The sequence below is a fragment of the Gekko japonicus genome, unplaced genomic scaffold (assembly GCF_001447785.1).
Source record: "Gekko japonicus isolate JY-2015 unplaced genomic scaffold, Gekko_japonicus_V1.1 scaffold33, whole genome shotgun sequence".
Classification (NCBI taxonomy): domain Eukaryota; kingdom Metazoa; phylum Chordata; class Lepidosauria; order Squamata; family Gekkonidae; genus Gekko; species Gekko japonicus.
Window position 1 is genome coordinate 2362618 of NW_015174272.1, and position 26570 is coordinate 2389187.

Genomic DNA, 26570 nt, shown 5'->3' on the forward strand with positions numbered 1-26570 from the left:
AAGATGTATAGCTTTGAATGCCAGCTGCTAAGGGGTTCTTACTTCCTTGCCTTCTTTGTGGCCTTTCCAGAAACACTTTGTGAGCCACTGCTGGAAACAGGATCCTGGACTAGAGGGATTTTTGGTCTGATCCAACAAAGCTCTTTTTAGGCCTTCAGGACTGCCTTGTGTGTGTGCATGAATTATCTTTTACTTTGGGAAAAGTTCACAAGTTTCATTTAGGAAGTGACAGGAGTACCTTTTGTCCTTGACAAGGCAGTTTTGCAAGCCATGTTGCTTTATGTGGAGAGGTTAATGGTTCACCCAGTTATCCGTTAGCGTAGAAATTAAATAAGCTCTTTTTCCCACCAAGCAGGAAATACTAAAGGTCAGTGTCTGGCAGCAATCACATGAGGAAAGGAAGGGGGCACCACCAGCAAGACAGGAGCTAGCACATCGTTCCAAGAGAAGGGAAAAATGGTTTAGTAATGAGGGGAGAAAAGCAAAGCAATTTCCCAGAGTTAAGTTACAGATATTGTTTGGCAATATATGCCCTTGATCAGTGAGTACTAGTACCTACAGTACTGTAATTATCAAGGGTCGCTCAATGACAGCTGGTTAACTAGCAATCTGATCGTACCCATGCTGAGGGAAATCCATTCATACAGTGATGCAAAGCTAAAAGAAGATGGGGAAGGGAGACAAGAGTAGGCCTCCCTGCTAAAACAACGCAAGTTCAAAACTGTACTGAAATAAATCCAGTTGGGTAGGCATGCTGGTCTGCGGCAGTAAAATTAAATGGGAGTTCAGTGACACCTTAAAAACTAACAAAATTTATTTCAGCATGAGCTTTCATGAGTCAGAGCTCACTTCGTCAGATCTTGAATCTGGAACTGGCTTTGTTAGTCTTTCATTCACATATGAGTGAGAAAATTCCCACCCCTTCCTTATATCTGCTTCAGGCCTCATTACGCTAGAACCAGAACCACTCCGTAGTCCTCATTGGGAAGTACAGCTCAAAATATCCCTCACAAGTTCTTTCAGAAAGTATTTATTGTGAAGAACACAGGAAGTGTATGAATTCCAAGAGCAACAGTATGGGGCTGAAGTTCTAGCACTTAATTATGTGACTACTGAGTCTCGTCCATGCGCATGCATATTAGGGTTGACATCCTCCAGGGGGTGGCTGAATTGTTCCTGGGATTACAACTGATCTCCAGGCAACAGAGATCAATTCATCTGGAGAAAATGGCCACTGTGGAAGGTGGAATCCATGGCATTATACCCCACTGAGGAGGACCCTCACCTCCCCAGCTCCCTCCCTCCCTCAGGCTCCCTCCCTAAAATCTCCAGGTATTTCCCAGCCTAGAACCCGCAACACTAACACACATATATCAGAAGCTCAAAGTTATTCCCCAAATGTACATCCTGATCATCAAAATAGAACTTGGAATTTTGGCATACAGAATCAAACACTTAATGAAACTGAGTATTTCACCTCATCATTCAAAAAAAATTCCTGCTTTTTCCCCCTGACAGAGGCTGTGCACATTTTGTAGTCAATAGACAGACAGTTAACAAGCACAGCTTTTACTACTACTGATTGTGGGGAAACACTTTATTATTTGTTTAGAAGCAGCTTCTTGTACTGCTTGAAAAGGCACAAGAGCCCAGCCAGTTTGGTGTAGTGGTTAAGTGCGTGGACTCTAATCTGGGAGAACGGGGTTTGATTCCCCACTCCTTCACTTGTGCCTGGCTGGATGGCCTTGGGCAAGCCGTAGTTCTGATAAGAGCTGTTCTTGAAAAAGAGCAGTTTCTGTCAAGAGCTTTCTCAGCCCCACCTACCTCACGGGGTGTCTGTTGTGGGGAGGGGAAGGGAAAGGAGTTTGTAAGCTGCTCTGAGACACCTTTGGGTAGTGAAGGGCGGAGTATAAATCCAATCTCTTCTCAATGTAAACTTGTCCACAACTTAATGGTATGCGGTATACTCCTGTAGAAGTGAGGGGAGGACTGTCTTTTGCCAATTGTAGCATCTGTTGTATTTTTCTGGTGAGTCTGAATACTGTTTGTAGGTTGTGTTTTTTCCCATCTGATCAGTGATTCCTTTGATATATGGCAAAAACACTTTTCCTGTGGGAGGCCGTTTTTCCTCAGTTGTTTGTTTTACCTTTGGTTTAATTGCTCTTCTGATTTCATTCTTGGAGTAGCCATTTGCTTGAAGTGTGTGATTTAGATGATTTAGTTCATCATTGAGAAAGTGCGGTTGACATATCCATCTTGCACGGTCTACTCATGTTTTGATTATGCCTCTTTTTTGCCGAGGGTGGTGATTGGAAGTTTTGTGTAAATAATGGTCCATGTGAGTTGGTTTTCTGTAGACCTTGTGACCTAATTGAAGGTTAGTTCTTGTTTTGAAGGGAGAATCTAGACTTCAGGAATTTATTGAATGGATGAATAATCTTCATTCTACAATAAAATTTCCCCATTGTTGCAGTGATGTGGAAGTGACATATCTGGACACATTTGTATATTTAGATGAAGGTCATTTAAAGGTAGGTCCTCATAAAAATCTACAGACATGTACTCTTAACTACGACATAATAGTCAACATAGTCCAGTTATGTAAGAACTGATAGTTCTATGTATAAAATGTAAAGCCTTGATATCCCAATTTTTGGCCCAGGGTTATCATTTGAGGGTAATCATGGCAGCTAAAATGAGCTAATGAGAAAGCAAGATAAGAATTATTTATTAAAAATAATAGACCTCCAAAAGAGAAGAATTTGTTCTTTTCCATGGAATTTTCTCCCTTAGTGTATAACATCAAATGTATTCTTTTGAAACACTGGCAGTTAGTCAGTGGCATACCTGGATGAGGAAGATGTCCTGTAGTAGGTTTTCACAGAACCTGTCCAATTGGATATGCCCTGTTATACAGTGATCTCCGGGTTCAGGAATGCACTGTGAATTCCAAGGGACATTCCAAATATGGGAATTCTGTAAATTGCTCCCAGGCTTTATAGTTTAAAAGTGTTGAAAACCCTGTTACGGGTAGAATATATGCACTAAGACATTTCTCCAGTTGTAACATCACATGTCATTTGTGTTGATTTGTCTATGCCACCTCCTATACGTAGGTAAGACAGGGCATTCTTTGAGAACTAGAACTACAAAACACTGTAGTTCAAAAACAAAGTTTATAGAGGTGCCACTTGAACCTATTTTTTTGGAAATGAACCATAGTTCTAACAGCTTTCGCTTTTTTGTTACTGAAAGACCGTAGAGTTGTAAACATACCCATTGTGATATTAATCATGTTTTACTTCAGTGAGACTCTTTTTGGATACATAGGCTTATTATGCACAGGTGTTTTCCCTCACTTTCACCATGCATATCCATCAGGTTTTCTTTGTTGATCCGCATTGATTTTCCTCCCTTCCACATTCAGTTTGTTTTCTGGTTGCTGTTCCCCCAGGTTTTCTGAGAGTGCTTTTGTGCCAATGTTTCCTTTGTTTTGCTCCCAAACCAAAGATAATTCAAAAGTATACAGATTCCCCCGGACTTCCCCTCCACCCTTTTGCCACCCCTTGAAGGTCAGGTCACTCCCCACCCACATCAAAATCATTCCACCCACTCTGCACCTTCCACCATCCTCCCACCTTCACTGGTGTACAAACTCCATTTCTCCTTGTTTTAATTTTTCTGACAAGCAACATGAGTCTAGCAATATGCGACTATCGTCAGTCTCGGATCTCTGAATTAAAAAATATAAAAAATTAAAACAACAAGGAAAAGTTTTAAAAAGAGTTGTGTGAGGTTTAGTTCCCTGCTGGTATCAACTTGAAAGGGGGATTGGAGAGGAGACAAACGGTAGCATCCCCAGTTTATAAAAAAAAAAAAAGGATTTCAGTGCTGCATGCAAATAAAATAAAAGGGGGGATTGTCATAGTGGAATGAAATTGACATGAGATGTAAAGAGAGACAGACACTGGGATGGGAAGCCTAAAGCTCTGAAAACATTTTCCCCTTTAATGTTTTAGTGAACAAAGTGGGGGGGACACCATTTTGGCAATCTATGGAAGCCTAACATTAAAATGGTGGCTGAGCCACAGGGACCTTCTGTGAACTGCCAAATTTAAGAATTACTTGGGATTGATCCATTTGGAGGAAGAGTGCAATCACACAGAACAGGCTTTAAAAACCTGCCAAGATCACAACCTGTGTGCAAGATCAAATTAGAGAATCACAAACAGAAAAACCACACAATTTTTCAAGGAAGGGCAGGAAACCAGCATTACTATGGAGCTGCAGTAGGACATTGGTGAAAATACCCCCCTCAATTTTTTCAATTTAGTGGTACAAGACTTAAAAAGCTCTCCAGAGCTTCTGCCAGAAGACTCCTCCCCCATAAAAATCCCATCCGTGGAGTTGCAGCCGACTTCGCACAGGCGCATGCACGCACGCACACAGTCAACAATTACAGCTTGCAATGCCAGTGTCAGTGGGTTCTACCATGTATTCTGTACATTCAACATGTTCCCCCATATCATGAGATTGTGTGACTCCCATTTCACACAGCAGAGAATCCCCTAGTGCTCAGCAATATGGAAAACAGGCCTTTTGCAGCTGCTTGTCAGTTTCAGAAAAAGTCTGGGCAGTTTCCCCCTTTGCCTGTGTTCCTTTCTGCTCCCTTTCATTCAACAAACAAATGCTAAAATGTATGTGCAAAGATTTAAATGGAAGTGAACATTTGCTGGATGCCACTACACATCTGCAATAGGGCAATTGCATAAATTTGGGGTGAAAAAACTTTGGACGTCACGCCACCCCCCCCACACATCACAAGTGATGCTCCACCCTGATTTAGAAAAGTGTGTTTTTAAAATTGTAGATGCAGAATAAATACACCAGAAGAAATAGAATGGTGTGTATGGCAGGCACAGAATCCAAATCCAAGATTAAAGGCTTACTGCTATGAAAATCTGCAATAAGATGCACGTGCATAATGGGCCATGGTTTGGGCACTATGCAGCCTAGAGGTCTGAATGACCAGTTTAGGATTGCCAGGTCCCCCCTGGGTGGCCACTGACGGGATGGGGGGAGGTTCGGTTTGCTAGATCCAAGTTGAGAAACTCCTGGAGAGCCTGGGGAGGACAGGGACCTCAGTGGGATAGAATGCCATAAAGTCCACCTTCTAAAGCATCCATTTCCCCAGGGGAACTGATCTCTGTAGTCTGGAGAGGAGCTATAATTCCAGGGGATCCCTAGGTACTACCTGCAGGCTTCCATCCCTAGGCCAGTTGGATTTGTCATCCTTTATCTGACTTGTTTTGGCCTCTTTAAGATGAGTATGTTTGTTAAATAGGCATGTCAACAGTTGTTTTACAGCTGTGACCTCGCGTTGAGTGGCCTTGTTAGAGAGAAACCGGTATCCTCTGCTCTTCATTTGATTGATAATTATGTGGCTTTCTAGCTTGTTATTTACTTTTGTGAATTTGAAACATTCCAGTGCTGTCTCACTGATTACATTCATGGTTTTGTATATGATGAAGCAATTATTATATTTTATTTTTTGGTGGTATGAAGGGTAGTTTCCAGGCAAGTGTTTAATTGCTTTAGGTGGCTTCATACAAGAAAGAAAGAAGCATGCTTTGTATCTGGAGAAAAGAATAACATATATTTATCTGAAGAAGATAATTTGAAATGTCCGATTAGCTTCTGTAATGTATGTTATTCATAAGGCTTTTTGATTTGTGGCTGACTTTTCAATGATGGCATTGAGTTCTTCCTGTGTAACTTTCTCAGTCAAGTTTGCTTGCAAGTAGCCATTAGATTTTCTTGTTCCTAATCTATTATTCTATCATAATATAAACTTTTAAAAAGCATAGAATTGTTACCATTGTTCTTCCAAAAAGCAATATAATACAGAGGATACATTAGATATCATAATGGTGGGAAAAGTAAGAATATGGTAAGGCTATGAGAACATGTGAAAAGCAATACATTTTTGTCATATCAAGACCGAAAGGTAAATCAGCCAATCTCAACCTTTATTATGCCAATACTGCTAAATACAATATCATTGATTAGTCTACAGGAGAATTACCAGTATTTTAAAATTGATTAGCTAGCAGTAGTACTGACAGAACGGTAGGAAGAATCTAGCATTTGCTTATCACCTTTTAAATAATTATTTATATCCCACTCTTCTCCCTACTTGCAACTGAAAGTGGCTCAGAACATCCTTCTCCCTTTCCCCATTTTTTCTGTGATGGGCCCAAGGTCACGCAGCAAACTTCCACGGCAGAAGTTGGGATTCAAACTCAGGGTTCTACCCAGGATCCTACTCTGCCACTCTAGTCACTGTGCCACACAGGCTCTCTAAAGTGATGAACCCCTTCCCAAAAAAATGGTTCAAAGATCTGTTAGCCCTCATTATCAGAAAATGTTTGGAAAATAATCTGGAATAACATTTTAGGTCCAACCTGCCTGTTGCTTTTTACAGACAATTTCAACCGTCAACTTTTTTTGAGTGGGGCTCCAGGATCAAGAGTAACCTACACAGGAGGGGGGAGGAGAGTAACCTACACAGGAGGGGGGGGGACTGCACCCTGCTTCAATCTCCTATAGAGGCCAACATGTGTATTTAGTCCTGAAGCCCAGTTCACACATGCATGTACATCACGGAATCTCTCTGTACTTCATTAGTGTACTCTTGATGACTAAGAATGGAACGTGTGAACTCACTCTGTAGAAAAGTATGGTATGCAACTTTATCCATAATGTTATATTGGTGATGGCCAATTCACCCATATTATCATTTGAAGTTATTAACATGCATGTCAACCAGAACCATGTATATAGGAAATGAAGTGCTGATTATACCTGGAGAGGCTACACTACAGAAATACATGTGTGCAAAGCGTCAGACGGAACATGCAAAACTGAACCTGATGCTGTACAAATCCAAACACAAGGCAATTACCCTCCCTTCCTCCACATAAATCTTTAATGTTGCCTTCCCAAATTTGGTCATACTTTCCCTCCCTATGCAAACTCTGGCATGAGAAATCTTACCTGATGAACATTTCTCACCTCTCAGCCTCCTGAAAGGGGACATGCACATGTTATGGATGAGGCTATCTGCTTTCTTTTTTTACAGGGGGGCAGGCGGTTCCTATGGAGCCATAGAATTGTTCTGAAGAACTGAATGGAACGGGACTTTTTGCCTATGGGACTCTGCCTCTTCAGTGAGGGCTGTAGTGCAGCAAAATCTGTACTGTTTTAATTCCCCCCCAAGGCAGGAACAGAGTTATTAAAAGGTGGCAGTGCTAAATAATTTTGCAAAGAATTATTTGGAGGGGTGTCCAAAGGCAACGAAGGAACCTGGAGCAAATTTAGGGGAAACTGCATGTGCCTCTCAGAACGAAACCCATACCCAACATGTCAGCTTTGTACTATTTCTGTGTTTACAACAAAAGAAGAAAAAGAAAAGAAAAATAATAAAACTCTCTGCAAAAGATTTAAGCAAAGTTACCTTGATTCGTTTCCCCCCTCAGCTTCTCAGGTATGTGTCAGTTCCAGGTGTTGCTGCTTCTGGTGCTGCAAGATCTGGCTGAATACCAGGAAGGGTCAAGGGTCACTAGGGCTCTACCAAGTCCTGCTCGATGGACCTAGGAGTGGCATGCAAAGAGCTTGTGGACCAGGGAGGAGTTTCAAAGTCAAAAAGCTTCCTGGGAATGGGTGGCCAAAGCCCAGAGCTATAGTGTTGCCACATGTCTTTTGTGCAGCAGTTGAAGCTGGGGTCTGGTGCAGGGAAAAGCTCCCGCTGCTTCATTTCTGTGAACTAAATGACAAGAACTTCCATGGCATGAAAGGAACCAGGGCCCTTGATAATCAAGGCTCACTGGTCCCCAATCTCCAGCTTTCTATTCCAAGAGTGACCTGTGAAATCTGGACTTGCTGCAATATCCTCTTCCACACTACTGTTAGAAGAACAGAAACCCACCTGGTCACCATGTCCAGTTCAGAGTTCCTACAGCATGAAGAATAGGATATGTCTGTTCCACAAATGTAAACTAGCTTGCCACACTTGCCACAAGAAATCCAGGTAACTCTGAGTGGAAGATACTTTCAACTGTCCTGTATGGCTCCATGTGCTTTTTATAAAGAACATTAATGATGCTTAAGACCGTCAGCGTGGTGTAGTGGTTAGCGCACTGGAGTAGGATCCGGGAGACATAGGCTTGAATCTCCCCTCTGCCATGGAAGCTGGCTGGGTGATCTTTGGCCAGTCCCATGTTCCTACCTTAACCTACCATGCAGGGATTGTTGTAAGGATAAAACAGAGACAGGGAGAATGCTGTAAGCCACATTAGGTTCCCCCTGGGGAGAACAGTGGGGTATAAGTGAAGTAAAATAAATATAAATACAACTTTTAGAGTTCATATCACACTTCAGAGTGTTCAAAATCTTTGTATGTGTTAACTCAGTAATATTTACATTCAGGGGTCATTTCGTAGAAAAAGAGGTGCAGGAGCTCATTAGCACAACTAATTTGCATAACTTATTTGCATATGCCACACACCCTGACATCACCGGAAGTGTGTCAGAAGGCAACACCCACCACTCAGGCTCCACTGGACTGTTTTGGATTGCTAGCTATTGGGGGGGGGGGAAGGGGCAGATCTGCCCTCGCAGAGGAGGGAGAGCATGTACCTGAAGGCGGGATGAGGCTGCTTCTTGCTCCTTGTGGCCCGACTGAGGGCTGCTGGGAGTAGGGGGTAGGGCTTGTTGCATGTGCCCACCCCCTGGGCTCCTTACTGCCGGAGCTCCGCTCCTGTGCGCTCCCACAGGAAATGACCCCCTGTTTACAATGCTTCTGTGAGGTAGGACAGTATAATCACCCTCATTCTTTTAGAAGGAGGCTTCTGTTCAGGGTGGGTGGGGGGCTCTCACAAAGCCATCTAGTAGTGAGCTCAGAGAAGAGTCCAGAGATTTCATTCAGGGGACTTCCTAGTTCACAATGAAGGGCTGAATGACACAGTCTTTGGGCTGGGCCCAAGTCTGCTACAAAGGCTGTCCATCATGCACTTGAAAGTTCCCTGCTGTGAACTCAATTCACCCCCCTCCCCATGCCATTTTCCTGACCCAAAATATCAGGGGAGAACAATCTGCCTACCTGCCTCAGCAGGGAGGGCAGGGTAAAAATCAAATAAATAAATAAATAAATTTGGGGAAACCTTCACCCATCAGTACATGTGGAGCCCCCAACAGGCAAAGAGCAGCAATCCAGGGGTAATTTCAGGTTGGCAAAGTGGCACAGGGGAAAAGCTGAAGCCTCTTCTCAGGTGTGGAAGTCCAGACCCACATTGGACCCTGTGTGCCTGGGACTTGAGTTCTCAGAGGATAAGAAAAAATTAATTCTGGAAGTTGTATATATTATACAACACAGCAAAGTTGCATACATCTGCTACATAACTTAGGGCTAAACTACCTGGTATGCTGGAGTACACCAGGACTGAATCATCAGTTGTGTAATTTGGCCCTTGAAAAAAAGAAAAAAGAAAACCAGCAGTGTGAGGGGAGAAAATACCTATCAGGGGAGCAATGGTGGGGAAGGAGGATTTAGTCTCCTCCCCGTGTACCATAGCCCGGATCAAAAATGCTCCCTCTGCTGCTACAAACTCCGTAGGGAAAAAGGCATGTACCCATATCGTGCCTGTCTTTTATACTATTGGGGATTCAAGTGGCCTTGGGAGGGGTATTTGTGATTGACGTAACGGCACAAGGAGGGTATTACCCCCCTCTTCCCCAGGACCCTGTCCCCAATCCACCTTGGCCTTGCCTGTAGTTGCTTTTTAGAACCAAATAACACATTTGGTGTTCAATCACACAATTTGAAGGTCATATGCTGTTTGGTGTCTCCTCTGCTTCTGATTGCTGGTTAAATGGTTAAAGGAATATGCTGGGGCATTGATCCCATCCCAATTACAGTAAATGCTGATCCTTATGGACAACTGAGATTTCCCGAAGGATTTAATACACACTTTCAAAGCACCCTAAGGGCTCGTAACTTGTCCCCCCCCCCAAAAAAAAAGACTATACTGAGATTTTCAAGATGCTCAGTTCTGCAATCAATACCAGTTGTGTGCTTGCATAGTATGACTGAAAAAGACACAGCCCTGGTCTTTGGGATGTACAGACTGCTGCCAAGGGCCGTCACAGCACAGCATTCTGTTACATTTGGCATCCCTCACTGGAAAAGAACTACGAGTCATCATCTTCCTCAGCTATCAGGTTTTCCTGCTTTGAGTCCTTGAAGCAGTCCTGAAAGAAGGCAGAAAGCGTCTGGTGGAGGTGGCGCTGGCTGGTATCCAAAAAGGTGTGGCCTTCATCTGGGTAGATCTAGTAAACAGACACATTGTACTTAGTAATGTTTTTGTTGCTGTCTTCTGAGGCAAAAAAAAGAAAAGCTGTGCATTATTTCATTCTAGTAAGAACTTATAGGAAGCAACCAACATTAGGAAGGTAAAGGTAAAGGTTTCCCTTGCTCGAAAGCCAGTCAAATCTGACTCTAGGGGGCAGTGCTCATCTCCGTTTCTAACCCGAAGAGCCAGCACTGTCCAAAGACGTTTCCATGGTTATGTGGCTGGCTTACCGCGATTTGTTCCAATTGTATATTTGATCGAGGGTATTTTTTTGTCGGTTGGGATGATCACACATCCCTCCCTGAACCACTTGCATCACATGACGAGACTCCAGGCACTGTCTAGATAGCCATGCCACCCAAGCAGCAGTGCGGCGCAAATTCTTTAAAAAAATTCTTTGTGCATGCACATATGCCCATGACCAAATCGCCACTCCCACATGGACGCACTATACTCCCTTGTTTTTGCAATTCCCCCTCCCCAAACAGTGAACAAAATGAACCACCGATGTACAACCGAGTGCTGTAGTCCATATATGTGTGCTTGAATGTTCATGAATTGAATATATTCAAGTGCAGGACTGATCATGCACACAATGGTGAAAACTGGGGGGGGGATTCAGTGCATGAAGGACGTTCAAACGACCTAACCGCATTCATAGCGGGAGATGGCTATCCAGATTGGCGAAATTGCGGATTCACAGTGCAAATATCTGGAAAGTACTTGATTTCCCCGGTGTTGGAATAACTGCTTGGAAACCAGGAGGATTGCGGGGGTGAGTCTGCTTCGATACAGGAGAGAGATGCGGCCGTCTGATCAGCCCTTTTAAATGCGATTGGGAACAGTGGTGAAACCCAATGAAAATGACCGTGTGATCACAGCCTTTGAATAAGGAAGGCAAAGGTGAGAATGCTCTCTTCATCTACCGCTGCATTGTGGTAGCAGCCAATGCTCCCTCTAAGCAGTGGAGTCTTGTGAGCAAAAATTCTACTTTGTGAGCTACTGGCATTAAAGTTGTGAGCGAGCGATTTGGCTACTGCATAAATTAGTTTGCTCTGGAGCCCTCCTTCCTGAGCGAAGACAAAAAATGTGTGAGCCATGGGCTAAAAAACTGTGAGCTAGCTCACACTAACTCTAAAATGCGGAAACATTCTTAGCAGCTGGGTCTTCTCAAAGGCAAAGCTGTGTCTGCCACTGTTAAAGTGCGAGGAAAGTGAAGTAAAGCACAATCCTACTACAGATGCTATTCCCACCATTCCACTATATTGTGCTCCACTGAGGGAGCCTATCTGGGGCAGGCCAGACCAGAGTCTGCTTCTCTTCCTGCCTTTTGCAGAAGCTGCCAGTTCAAACCAGTCTGAAAAAGTTTGGCTCCATCCACTCCTCTTAGGGCTTTCTGTCCATCCAGACCGCAAGAGGGCAGGCCCCAATGCCACAAATAGCAGCACAGAAGAGGGAGTTATACTAGGTGTGGATTTCCCCTTCATAGATTAATGGTGGGTAGGAAAACACATACTAGGCAGAATGTCTCCTTCTAGACAACTTCCAGAGCATCTCAAGGCTTGGACAGGCAAACGCTATGTGGGCTAAAAGTATGTGCGTTTGTGACCCGATTTTACAAATTGATTTGAACTAAGTATCTGCCACAATTTTGGGGTCAGTCTACAGAAGCAGATACGGCACTTTGTACTGAGTTCCTGGAACTCTTTTTTTGGGAATGCATGTAGGAAACTGTATGCTTAAATGCTTTCCCACGTGGCAAAAACTCTTTGCTCAGAGAAAAACTAGCAGGTCCAGGAACAGGTTTCATTTGGTTTTCTTCCTGACATGCCAGTCTTCTACATTTGAGGGGTTCTAAAATGCGGAAACATTCTGGCTTCCCTCAGTGAAGTGGAACTGTCCCAGGAGCTTTGGACGATGTGATTTATCTATACTTGTGGTCTAGCTCATATAGGTTCAAGAGCATGGGTAGGCAACTCCCAGCATGTGTGCCAGCAGTGGCCTCTTGCTTCGCATTCTGGGCAAAATCTCCACCAAGGAAATCAAGGCTCTGGCAGCACTGTGGGGCTCAGTGGAGCCCGCATGGTTGCGACTGTCCTACCCTCCAGAACCTGCCCAGCCACCAGCTGAATCCAAGGCAAATCCTGGCTTGCTGGTGGTACTGCTGGCCAAATACCACCCTCATCTCCCCACCCCGTCTTGTTTGCTGGCACACCAACATTTCCATAGGTAGATGATTCATTTTAATTGGGCGCTTGGGCCAAAAAAAGGTTGCCTCCCCTGACAAAGACAAGAAATATGGATTGCTAAATTATTATGAGGGAGGGAAGGCAGCATGGTATAAGCCTGATCTTGTAGATCTCAGAAGCTAAGCAGGGTCGGTACTTGGATGGGAGACCACCAAGGACGGCACTGGCAAACTGTAGTGTATCCAAAGCTGCCTTGAATGCCTAACATGTGTGAAACACCTAATTGGAATGTGATGTAAAGCTTCGTCCTGGGCTAGGATCCAAAGTCATCCAATAGTATTGCTAGCCCAGGAAGTAACAAGCCAATCACTTCATGCAAGCTCCCTGAGCGGGAACTAAGGTGATTGGACCTTATCTCTGCAACCTCATAGGTTGATATGTGTACAGTGGGTGTGGCTATATTAGCCGGGAATGTTTAAAAGCAGGACAGCTGCAATGTAAAAGCTGTTCTGGCTATCTGATGTTGATCCGTGTTGGAGTTGTGTTCGAGTTGAAGAATAAAGTTGTGTTCTTGCTGAATCACTCTCTGACTGCTTTGTTAAGCGAGCGACTTAACACAAACCACCTCTGCTTCTCACTTGCCTCGAAAGCCCCTTGCTGGGGTCACCACCATAAGTCAGTTGCAACTGGTCAGCACATGCCTATGTAAGTATGAGAATCAAACAGGTTCAAAAGATCACTCATAATGTCTCCCAAAATCAACAAGAGATGAAAAGAAAATTACACCTGTCTGATTCATTGGTATTGAGGAGATAAACTAGGTTTCCCAGTGAGACGGAACTGGTCCTTCCTTGCCAATATATCCTACCTGAGTAGAGTAGTTAGACTCCACGGCCAACAGCTGGATGAGAAGCTCAGCGGTATGTTGGAAATGCACTGTGGCTGTCAGAGGAAAGAGAGGGAAAGTGTACTGGGTGACATGTCAGGAAGCCCCCTCCAGACCCCATGTCACGAGGCTTAAAGATGAAGTAAGAACACCTGATGTTGCCAAGGGCTGCTTCTGCATTCAGATGAAGTGGCTCCGTCCCACCCATATAGTTAGAACGTTTACAGTTTTCATATACTTCCTTTCTGATATTTTGTTTCGGTGTCCCAAACACACAGAATGAAAGTATGTGCTACATACAGTCATCCTAATATGCACAGTCACTACTCTGTGTGGATAGGGCGATGCACGTATTTTCCAGCTTTCATATGTCCAAATGTAAACCTAGTTTCTTAAAGGGAAATTACATGTATTGAAGCTGTACTCAAATGGAAAGTGCATGTTCGTCTTTAAGGTGCCACTGATTTCGTTTTGAGGTCCCCCTATGGCTACCTGTATGGGAAGAATGTGTTCATTCCAGTTTCATGGACTTAAGGTTCAGTTGGGGAATTAAAAACTTTTGCCAAAGGTGTCACAAAGAAAGGATGTGACCAAGAGAGAGATCGTGTGGGATCTGGGCTACGTTCTCAAGGTCAAGTACTTCTGTAAAGGCAAGTGCTGAAGTTATGCCCTCATGCCCACAAAGGGCATCATGGGAAATGAAATTATGTGCTGATATCCTAGAGTTCCCCTTTGGTCTTCTTTCTACCAACAAAAATTATAATTTAGTCCACAGTGAATGGATTCCCTTTCAGGGAGTAGCAGAGAAGGCCCCACTCTGCTAATGCTCACAGAGTTTGTTTTAAAGATGTTCTTAGCCCTGCCTTTTCACTGTATAAGGGCCTCACAGCAGCACACAGAATCCACAAGATACGACAAATTAGCAATGCCTGCATATAAAGCCGACTGCCATGCCTCAATGTCTTCTCCACGGTCTTATACATTTTCCTGCCATTGCTGTTCTGACTCTTGTTCCTCCTTCAAGGTGTGATGGCCTTGGGTAAAAAAATACCCTCCAGCCCCAGAAATAGATTGCCAAGCTTACAGTGTATCAATCAGATATTGTCCATGGGGCTTTTTTTGTTCCTGTGCAGGCATGATGGAGGGGTGCTTGGTTGCTTCCTCCTCTCTTGGTAGCCTCAGCACTGACCGATGGAAGCTAGAGGGGCCTGGAGGTCCTCGGGGGCTCCTCAGCTTGACTGCACTGAGCAGAAGATTGGACTAAATGGCTTATCAGGATCCTTCACACATGATAACATAAGAACATAAGAGACGCCAATGTTGGATCAGGCCAAAGGCCCATCCAGTCCAACACTCTGTCTCACAGTGGCCAAAAATACCAGGTGCCATCAGGAGGTCCACCAGTGGGGCCAGGACATTAGAAGCCCTCCCACTGTTGACCCCCCCCCCAAGCACCAAGAAGACAGAGCATCACTTGCCCCAGAGCCCCTATCTATACCTTGTGGCTAATAGCCACTGATGGACCTCTGCTCCATATGCTTATCTAATTCCCTTTTGAAGCCGTCCATGCTTGTAGCTGCCGCCACCACTTCCTGTGGCAGTGAATTCCATGTGTTAATCACTCTTTGGGTGAAGGGTCGCTTGTTTAAAAGATGCATATATCTTCAAGGTACTGACTCCCACTCTCCTTGCTGTAGCTGTTCTTACACCAAGTTAGCCTGAATACATACACACAGTATGGGTATTGCAGTTAGACTTCTTCTGGAGGGTGTTACGTTGTACTTCTGTACAGTTTGCAGCCAACTTCAAGAACCAGAGCAAAGAAGTGTGCCCATTCTGCCAGGAGAAACCCACTCAGTAAATCCTTATGTGGTATCCTAGAGTTTTCCTTGGCTCTCCTTGTGGTAGACAAACATTTCCTAGGAAAGAAAAGTGCGAGTCCAAACCCACTATGGTTCATGTGAACAAATGGGACAAGAGGACACTTTCACATATCACACAATGGCAAGCCTGGGTTTACATCGAAGACATGCCAGAGAATCACATCCAATCCAAACTTCCCTATGAATACCTACGTATATATGATGCATGTGTTTACAAACAGATTTCTTCAGGATTGTTCACATTTTACATTTTCAGGTGTACAGTTCTTATGTGTATACCTGGAACAAAACAGAATGAGTCTATATTTTTGTTCCTTCCTCACTTTAGCTCTTCTTGGTGTTCCCTAAGGACAGAACTGAGGACATACAGCCATTCATAACAACATGGTCTGAGAGGCTCCGTTAGAAGCACAACAATTCCTACCATCCTTGAACATTATCATCAGAGTGGATCCACGTTCAGCCTTACCATCTCCAGTTCCATGTACAAGCAAGAAGTTCCTGTCCTTCAGGCGGATGGCTTCCTCCAGTACAGAGGCCACCTAGAGGAGGAAATGGAGTGGGTGGCACAGAAAGAGTTAAAGCCCAGCCCTTTCATTCTTCTACCTGAGTCTGATTCCATTTTTTTAAAATACAGTTTCTTGCTTCTGTTGCACTTTTATGCTATTTTTATACTGTAGTTGTTGGTTTTTTGTATTCTGCTTTTCAACCCAAAGTGCTTGCTTATTGTTTGTTTGCATCATTCATACCCTACTTTTCTTGCCAATGGGGACCCAAAGTGGTTTACAACATCCTCCCTTCCTCCATTTTATCCTCACAACAACCCTGTGATGTAGGTTAGGCTAAGACGATGTGACTGGCCAAAGGTCACCAGTGAATTTTCATGGCAGAGTGAGGATCCGAGCCTGGGTCTGACAGATCCTGGCCTGAAACTTACCACTACACCATGCTGACCTGCCAAAAAGGTGTCTGGTCTCCCCCAATAGGAATCCAAAGTGGATTTCTCTTCTCCATTTTATCCTTCCAAAACCACCCTGTGAAGTAGGTGAGGCTGAATATGTGTGACTAGCCCAGGGTCATCCAGCAAGCCTCCACAGTTGAGCAGGGATTCAAACTCAAGTCTCCCAGATCACAGTCCAATACTCTAACCAATACACTACACTGGCTGTATTTAGGGACAGCAGATCAGCTTGTCTCTGTGGGCTGTCGTGTCTTTGCTATGCCTCATGTGAAAAACATGGTTGCCACACACATTCCAGGCAACATTCTCCCAGCAAGCACTTCCAATATGGTGGCATTCAATGATCCAAACATTCAAAATCTAGCTATTGAGGATATTCAATGGTTTCCTCAAGTCAGAAAATCTATTGCTGTTTGCAATACTTGGTTGGACAGTGGTTGCACAAACAACACAGGTGCCTATGGTATTGTTCACACAGAGTGATGTATTCCTCCTCCCAACTTGTGTCATGTTGAAATTTGTTTCATAAGTTAGTTTTTAAACAACTTGTGTCATTTTGAAATTTGTTTCATAAGTTAGTTTTTAAGCTGAATCAGAGCACTCCCTGCCATACTACTACAGTGGAAGCCCTCATCCTATGTTTTACAAAGCTAAGGAAAGAAGCTTGGTTAACAATAGAAGCTACCCTGTCCTTTGAAACAGTAGCTTGAGACAGTAGCTCCAGTAAAGTTTTCTTCAATGATTTGTTAGAGATGGAAGCAGTAGCACATATGCACATGTGTTCGCATCCATGCACTAATCTTTCTTTAGGAGCTTGACCTGTGTGTTACCTAATGCTGGGCCTGGACTAGTATTCATTTGCTTTCAGGATGAATTAGGTTTTTGTCATCTATACTTGCTGTCCTTAGGATATTATCTTTAGGAAATCTGCAAAGACTTTTCTGTGTAAGTTTTGCCTGCAGCGTTTGGGTTGGATGTATTGAAGTTTATCCTTTAGTTTGGATCTTTGTTATCTTCTTACTGTAAGTGAATGCAAGAACCCTTTGGATTAGTCAGCAGGATGGTAATTTTAAAATCTGGAATAAAATAAATAACAAATCAAATTAATTTAGGATCAGCCTCCCCTTGGAGGCACTAGGCAAGTAAAACCTGTCCCATCTTGGGATGAAATCAGGTCATACTTCTGCAGGCCAATGCCGTTTGTAGACTGAAGAAGGAATCTCTTGCATAAATAGCACTCAAAATGGTGTCTGGGAGACAAAACCTCTCAGTTCTTACTGCATTTAGCACAGCAAAGAGGGGGAAGGATGAGACAGAGATGAGGAAAACCTCTTGGGTACCCGTACCGTGTAAGCTGCATCCTCACGGGCTGGCATCCCTAAATAACGTTCAGAGAAAGTGGCAGCTGTGGAAAGAGAGAAAGGATGGAATGTTTACAGCGCTATAGGGCTGACCTCTTCCAAGAAGCATCTCCCTATGGGACAGTCTCAATGACAGTGTCCCAAAGTAAGAGATAAGGGGCATTTGTGCTTTGACAAGCCTCAGCAGTCAGGTTAGAACATAAGAGAGCCCTGCTAGATAGGACCAGTGGGCCATTTAGTCCAGCATCCTGTCAGGCACAGTGGCCAACCAGTTCCTTTGGAGGGCCAACAAGAGGGCATAGAAGCTGAGGCCTTTTCCTGACGTTGCCTCCTGGCTCTGGGATTCAGAGGTTGACTGCCTCTGAACGTGAAGGTTCCCTTTAGTCACCAGATAGGCCAATCATGAGTCTACACAACCCCTTTTAAAGCTAAATATGCCTGTGGCCATCACAATATCCTCTGGCAGCAAATTCCAAATTTTAATCACTTGCTGTGTAAAGAAGTGTTTCCTTTTGTCAGTCCTGCCCATCAGCTTCACTGTATGCCCTCAAGTGTGAGTATTTTGGGAGAGGGAGAAAAATGTCTCCTTGTCAACTCTCTCCAGCTCATGCATGATTTTATAAACCTTTATCATGTCCTCTCTTAGTTGTCTCTTTTCTAAACTGAAAAGTCCCAGAATCTTCAGCCTTTCCTCATAGGGAAGGTGCTCCAGCCCCCCTAATCATCTTGGTTGCCCTCCTCTGTACTTTTCCTAGCTCTGCAATGTCCTTTTCAAGATACAGAGACCAGAACTGGACACAGTATTCTAAATGAGGCCGCACCATAAATCTATACAGGGGCATTATAATATCAGCCATTTTATGTTCGATCCCTTTCCCAACAAACCCTAACACAGAGTTTGCCATTTTCAGTGCTGCAGCACACTGGGTTGATGCATTCATTGAGCTATCTAGTATGGACTCAAGATCTTTTTTCCTCTCAGTCTCAGCAAGTTCAGTCCCCATTAGCCTATATGTTGGGATTTTTTTGTCCCAATGTGCATCACTTTACTCTTTCCTACAGTGAATTTCACTTGCCACATTGTCGCCCTCCTGGAGCTCTTCACAGCCATCCTTGGTTTTTACCATCCTGAATAATTTTGTGTCATGTGCAAACCTGGCCACTACACTACTCACCCCTGGTTCCAGATCATTTATGAACAAATGAAGTATTACCGGGCCCCATATTGATCCTTGTGGGACCCCACTGCTTTCTCCCCTCCACTGTGAGAACTGTCCATTGATTCCTACTCTTTGCTTCCTTTCATTTAACCAGTTTTTAATCCATAAGAGAACCCGTCCCATGACTGCTAAGTTTACGCAGGAGTCTTTGGTGAGGTACCTTGTCAAAAGCTTTTTGAAAGTTCAAAGTATATAATGTCTACCAGTTCACAGTTGTCTATTTGCTTGTTCAATTTTTCAAAGAACTTCAAAAGACTGGTGAGGCGGGACTTGCCTTTGCAGAAGCCATGCTGATTTTCCCTCCGCAGGCTTTGTTCCTCAATGTGTCTAATAATCCTATCCTTGAATACAGTTTCTACTAATTTGTCTGGGATGGATGTTAGTCTGACTGGCCTCTAATTTCCTGGTTCCCCTCTAGATCCCCTTTTAAAAACTGGTGTAACATTTACTACTTTCCAGTCTTCTGATACAGTGGCTGAATTTAGTGATAGTTGATCTACTAACTCATATACATGACCTATCTCACATTTTTGTTCCCTAAGAACTCTTGGGTGTATGCAAGACTTACTGATTTTTAATTTCCCCAATAGGTCTAGAACGTCATCTGTCATCACCTTAGTTTGACTCAGTTCTTCAGACTCCCTTCCTGAAAATAGTGGCTGTGGCATGGGTACATGCTTCACACATTCCATAGTGAACACAAAAGCAAAAAGTTAATTGAGCTTCTCTGCCATCGCTCCATCTTCCTTTAGCAATCCCTTTATTCCTTGGTCATCCAGAGGCCCAACTGCTTCTCTGGTTGGTTTCCTGCTCCAGATGTATTTAAATAAATGTTTATTATTTTTCTTGAAGCTTTTAGCAACCTGCTCCTCAGATTCTCTTTTTGCATACCTAATGCTTACAGGATGAGATGGTTAGACAGTGTCATCGATGCAACGAACATGAAGTTGAGCCAACTTCAGAGGACGGCAGAAGACCGGAAGGCCTGGAGAGAGCTCGTCCATGGGGTCGCGAAGAGTCGGACTCGACTGTGCGACTGAACAACAACAACAATGCTTACAGTTCGTTTGCCAGAGCCTGTGGTCCCTTCTGTTCAATTCATTGGGCAGACCTTCCAATCTTTAAAAGAAGCCTCCTTACTTTTTATAGCATCCTTGACTTGCATTGTTAACCATGCATGTGTTCTTTTAGACTTGGCAGTGCCTTTTCTAACCAGTGGAATGCATTCTATCTGGGCTTCAGTTAGTGTTGTTTTAAATAGCTTCCAAGATTCCTCTAGGGATACCTACTATATCTAAATTGTCATTGAGTACCAAGCATTCCAACTCCCCCACCTTGGCTTGGAGACTTCTATCATTGGCATATATCATGTGTTTCTGTCTCCAGCAACTTTAATCTCCCTTGGCCCCTTTGTCTCCAGACATGGCTCTCCTTTGCCATCCTACCCTCACTCCCAAGTTCTATTATGATCCTATCAATAGTACCCTGAGTGTTTATGCAAACATCCCTTTGTACTGACTTGTCCTGAACCAGAGGCTCCCCAGCCCCAGGCTTTCCCTCATGACTAGTTTAGAAGCTGCTCTGCCACCTTTTTGATATTAGTCACCAGCATCCTGGGTCCCTTTTGGTTCAAGTGAAGACCATCTCTTTTGTACAGGTTTGGCTTGTCCCAGAAAGTTTCCCAGTGCCTAACAAATCTAAACCCTTCCTCCTGAGACCCCTGATCTGTGACTGTCTAGCAGCCCCTGTGTGTGGAACTGGTAGCACTTCTGAGACTGCTGCCTTTGAAGCCCTGGCCTTTAACTTTCTGCCTGGTAACCTATTTTTTTCCTCCAGGACCACAGAACTACATTTCCCAATGTCACTGGTGCCAAGGTGCACCATGATTGCTAACTCCTCCCCAGCACTATCTATAAACCTGTCTAGGCAGCGCATGGTGTCCACAACCTTCACACCAGCCAGGCAAGTCACCATGCAGTCAAAATGTCTGTCACAGACCCTGTTCTCTATATTCTTAATAATCAAATCACCCACTACCAAAAGCCCACCTCCCCCCAACCCCAGAGGGGTATCCTATGTACAAGAGGATATTGGTCTGTCACTGAAGGAAGGAGTCCCTTCTAAGGGATCACATAGGTCCTCCTCAGATGGACACCCTCCACCCTTGAGACTCTCACTCTACACAACAGCAGAACAGCGGTTAGTGCGAGAGTGGGGTCTGTGCTGGTAAGTCCCTCAAGGTCTTCTCTCCAAACCTCTCTCTCTGCCTCAGCTTCTCCAGGTTTGCAAGCAATTCTTCATACAGAATTATGTTTTTATGGATGCTTCTTTACTTAGCCAAAAGAAGGAAGGAGTAGCAGGAATCATGGCTGAGAGATCTTAGAAATTATGAAAATACAATTATAAACTTACAGGTTTACAGATGGTTATTATTATTTTTTTAACCACCAATTCAGATTTGGATTCCTTTTCATTTTTCCTTTACAAGCACAGGCAATCCACTAACCTTGCTGCTACTCACCATGGAAGCGGAAGCTAGTGATGGGTGCTACAGCTGCTCCACACTTAAAAAGGTCTTCTGCTACTGCCAGGAGCTTAAGTGCTAAGAAGCCCCCATAGGCCTTAAAAAAAACAAAACCACAACAGAAACAGCAGAGAATAAAACACTCATGCCTCTAGTGCAGGTTAAGTTGACTTGTAGGTGAGATGTGGATTATTCAGTTTTGCAACCCTATTTGTGTCTACGTGTTTGACCTCCTGCTTCCTCCCAATGGCAATAATGGCTGCTTTCACAATTGGTACTAAGACTACAATTTAATCTCTATTGTTTGCTGTTGCTCTTTGCCAGGACAGAAAATGAGAAAGAGAGAGAGAGAGCAGCATGTTTGTTCTACTCAATGCTGCTCTTTCAATAGATTTATAGACACAAGCCATTCAAATTCCTACACAAGCAGGATGAACATGGATCAGGCAGAATCACTAAAGATGCTTCCACCAATCGGTTTCTTCCCACCAATCATGGCGCTTTTGCAAATGACAGGTGGACCTCTAACACTCACAAGCCATGCAAGGATGAGCATATCAATTCCAGTGCTGATTGCTGATAACACCAAGCAAAGTGGAAAGACCGCTGCAAAGAACACAATACAAACAGCACCAAACTGGCCATAGTAGTACCATGCTAGGAAGTACCTCTCCTTTGCATGCAAACGATCTCTGTCCCAGTGCACTATCATTGGCACAACTGGTTTCAAACGGAATGTGATGGTGGCCAATGTCAAGCAAAGAATGATTTGCCCCACAGAATTTGCCCCACAGAGAGACAAAGCACACACACCCCGTGCGCGCGTAGTGCTTTCTGTATCATTGGGCCTACTCCTTCAAATGCAGCTTTGTAGTTTGGTATTAGAAACTCAGTTAATTGCGTTAATTTCTATCTTAGCTCTGTCCTTTAAATACTTCCTGTTCAAAGCCCCGTGTGGGCAGTACAAATGCAGGATGACTTGCCATTGGGAAGTGAAAAGTACGCAGACGGAGAATGATTTCAGCAAAGCGTACTTTATTCTATCCAGAACAAGACGACTTTGGCCGGCTCGCAGGCCGGCTTATATCCCCCGAGAAACTGCCACCCAAAACACACCCCTACCTCCCTATGGGTTATTTACAGTGGCCGAGAGTCCCATAGGCTCTTGGCCGGGAACCTAGCCCCCTGATTGGAGCGGGCTAGGGTCCGCATAGTCCATTGTCTCTTGGAGAGAAGCTCTGTGTTTGTCTCTGGACTTGTCTGGACTTGTCTGGACTGGATACATTGCAGGAAGCATCCTTTGGGGCATTCTGTACTGCCCATGAAGGACTCCAAATGCTCTCTGGGCTAGAAATTTGGCTGTCAGTAGAAAGGCCATGTGCCCAATAGGCTGCATGTGCTATACAGACCCAGTGTGTAAACTGAAAGTAGCCACAGGTCACCCGGGTGCCCAGGGGCAATGCTTACCTTTCCATAGACTGCTGTGCGCCTGCGATCCACATAAGGAAGCTGCAGCAGCAACCTGCAATACAAGGAGAGGTCTTGTTAGTGCAACCCCCTCCCCTGCCACCTTCTGCAACCTATCACTGCCTTCCTTCTTACCCCTGCATTTGCTACAAAGGTTTCCATTTCCCAAGCACTCCTCTGCTACTTAAGACTCTTAAGACCTTTAACATTTCCCCCTGCCTCCTCTTTGCTATGAGCTTGTGACAATCAGAAAAATGTACACTGTTACTGGGGTGAAGCCATGGCTCAGTGGTAGTGCCGCTGCTTCGCTTGCAGGAAGTCATAGACACACATGAAGCTGCCTTATACTGAATCAGACCATTGGTTCATCCAGGAGGTCAGTACCATTTTATCTGGAACCTGGGACCCTCTGCCTGCCAGGTGCTCTACCACTGAGCCATGGCCCTTCCCCAAAGTCCCAGGTTCAGTCCACACAACATCTCCAGTTAAAAAGGGTCCGATAGGCGGTGATATGAAAGACCTCTTGCCTGAGACTTTGGAGAGGTTCTGCCAGTCAGGGGAGACAGTCCTGACCAATGTTCCCTCTAAGCTGTAGAGTCTTGTGAGCAAAAATTCTACTTTGTGAGCTACTAGCATTAAAGTTGTGAGCAAGCGATTTGGCTACTGCATAAATTAGTTTGCTCTGGAGCCACATCCTTCCTGAGCTGAGACAAAAATGTGTGAGCCGGAGGCTAAAAAACTGTGAGCTAGCTCACACTAACTCAGCTTAGAGGGAACACTGGTCCTGACTTTGATAAACCAAGAGCCTGGATCAGCAGAAGGCAGTTTCCCATGGCATCCCAATGCAGAGTGAGACAGGGATCCTGGTTATCATTTCTGTTCAGCAAAAAAACCTGACACACAGTTCAATCTTTAAACAGCTGTAGTCCTCTAAGCTCACTGAAGTCAGTCATCTTAGAAGTGTAACTCTGTTTAGGATTGCACTGAGTGAGAAATCCTAAGCAGATCTACACAGAATCATACTCAAGCCTATTCAGTGAGACTTACTCCCAGGAAAACATCCTTAGAATAGCACTATAAATCAAAAGTACTTTTAGCTAAAAAGTGGTTTGCAGGGCTGTCTCTTGGTTCACAGTGAGCTGGACATTCTGAAAGGCATACTAGTGGGATTTAGTTTAGTATGAGAGAGCTGAAACATTTCTCCCAGTCATGTGTTTTTCTGTGAATAAGTTCAAAACAACTTACAATAAAAATCAGATGGAAATACTGTAATGCAATACACAAAAACCAGAACAATTCCTTTAAATGCGAAATAACTAAAAACAGACACCTGCACCAGCAATAATTTAAGAGTCAAGAAAAACTCTTGCATATATCATTTTCTGTCTCTCAGCTTTGCAACAGATGAGGCTTGGGGGGTCAGCATACATTACCTGCTCACAGGGACTCATATTCCTGACCTTGACAAACCATGTATTTCGATATCTTTGGCACTTACAAGATGAAACTGCAGTTGTTCGGCATGTGAACACCTTACTCTAGACCTAGGGTTGTTCAGGTTACTTCTCCCCGGACTACAAGTGATCTCCAAACTACAGAGATCAATTCCCCTGGAGAAAATGGCAACTTTGGTGGGCAGACACTACAGTATTAAAACTCCACAGAACTCCCTTTCCTACCCAGACTCTGCCCTCTGTAGATGCTGCCCTCAGATCTCCAGGAATTTCCCAAGCTGGAGTTGGCAACCCTACTCTGAGATGCTTTGCAATGATAAGCACACAGCAGCTGTAGATCCCAGTTGTGGTATTCTCCAGGGGCAGGGTGCCAGCACAGACGGAGTTAAAGAACACTGGCTGTTTGTTTGTACTGACCTCCCCCTCCCCTGTCCCTTCCTAATGAAAGGTGGGGGAAACTCTTACAGGAGGATCAGCACTGCCATCCTGTGGCTGAAATATAAGCAACATGTAAAGATTAAGGCCTAAGCAAAAGGGCTTGAGCAGACTTACTGCATCAACGTGAGGTGGTCCTTGATGTCCAAGTAGCCCAGCTGGCGGTTGACTTCATGCAGGAGCTTGAGGCCTTGGTTTCCAGAGCCTCGGCCATCGAACTGAACCACCACAACCCCCAGGGAGCTGGAGAGAGCAGTGTCCCAGTCGAGATGGAATTCCTCTGTGGCCTGCTGGCTGCCTGGAATTTCCGGGCTGCAAGAATGGCAGTCAAGGATTAAAGTTGTACAGAAATAGTTTTTGGGACTGAAGCAAAACTATCAAAATGACCCCAACAGCTCATAAGTGGAACTCCCCCCCCCACCCCCGGAGACAGAGGTTGAAGGCATGAAAAGAAAGCCCTTCTGGGATTCCCTGTGTAAAACAAGAGTTTCTGAATGGGCCCTGCGCCATTAGTTTCAAATGTCACATGGTTTTAAAGCCATGCCAGCCAGTTTTTCAGTTTGACTGCATTTCAGTTAATCAAGATACACATATGAGCACAATTGCTTTTTTAGATATAGAAGAGAAGAGAAGAAGAAGAGATTGGATTTATACCCCGCCCTTCACTTGGAGTCTCAGAGCGGCTTACAAATTCCTCTCCCTTCCCCTCCCCACACCAGACACCCTGTGAGGTGGGTGGGGCTGAGAGAACTGACACAAACTGCTCTTTTTCAAGGACGGCTGTGCCAGAGCTTGTGACTGACCCAAGGTCACATCAGCAGGTGCAAGTGGAGGAGTGGGGAATCAAACCCTGTTCTCCCAGATTAGAGTCCACACACTTAACCACTACACCAAACTGGCTCTCAAAATATAGCATTTGTAGGAGAATTTATAAACTGTAGGACTGAAGAAGAAGAGGTTGGATTTATAACCCACCCTTTGCTACCCAAAGAAGTCTCAGAATGGCTTACAATCTCCTTTCCCTTCCTCTCCCCCCAACAGGCACCTTGTGAGGTAGGTGGGGCTGAGAGAGCTCTTTCGAGGACTGCTCTTGACAAAACAGCTCTGAAAGAACTTGTGACTCATCCAAGGTCACACCAGCAGCTGCATGTGGAAGAGTGGGGAATCAAACTTGGTTCTCCCAGATTAGAGTCCACGCTTTTAATGACTACACCAAACTGGCTCCCTTTTGAGGGAAGGATGGGATGCAGTTTGTGAAAAATGTATGAAATGTAGCTTCAGTTGACAGCAACTGTAGGGGGGGAGCTGAGAAACAGAAAGGAGAACGAATGAAGCCAATGAAATAAGTAAGATTGCTTGAAAATGTGAAGAAGAGGCAGTTAAACACATTTTACAGGGCTCTCATTCTAAGAGCTGAAGCACTAATCTCAATGTTGTTTGGTAAGAGCACTTCCTAGTCTCCAAGTGGATGCAGACATTTAGGGTGGTGGTGAACGCCATGCCAACAGAGCTGGCTTTATAAAGATACAAAACTACAAACAATTCTTACAGACAGTAACCTACGTCTATGTGAGGACCCGGCCTGTACCCTCCTCCAGCCGAACCATAAAAATTTATACCCAGAATAAAACTTTGTTGGCCTTGAAGGTGCCACTGGTCCCAAACTTTGTTCTGCTGCTTCAGACCAACACGGCTACCCCACCTGAATCTGAATTAAAGTATGATAATCATGTTGCCTCACCCAGGCTCTTCGTGCCCATGCAGATTTGGTTCACATCAAG

At 44.4% G+C, this 26570-nt stretch overlaps 1 protein-coding gene across 1 annotated transcript in view; it reads right to left on the minus strand.

Annotated features, from left to right (window-relative positions):
- Positions 1-26570, minus strand: part of LOC107120889 (zinc transporter ZIP10-like) — a 72805-nt gene that overhangs the window by 24732 nt on the left and 21503 nt on the right. The window contains exons 8-14 of the mRNA XM_015423652.1: positions 24907-25101; positions 22901-22955; positions 21431-21530; positions 17675-17733; positions 15792-15909; positions 13467-13540; positions 10253-10386 (exon numbers count right to left, since the gene is read on the minus strand). Coding sequence (XP_015279138.1) covers positions 10253-10386; positions 13467-13540; positions 15792-15909; positions 17675-17733; positions 21431-21530; positions 22901-22955; positions 24907-25101 — 735 coding nt within the window. The remainder of the gene's footprint in view (positions 1-10252; positions 10387-13466; positions 13541-15791; positions 15910-17674; positions 17734-21430; positions 21531-22900; positions 22956-24906; positions 25102-26570) is intronic.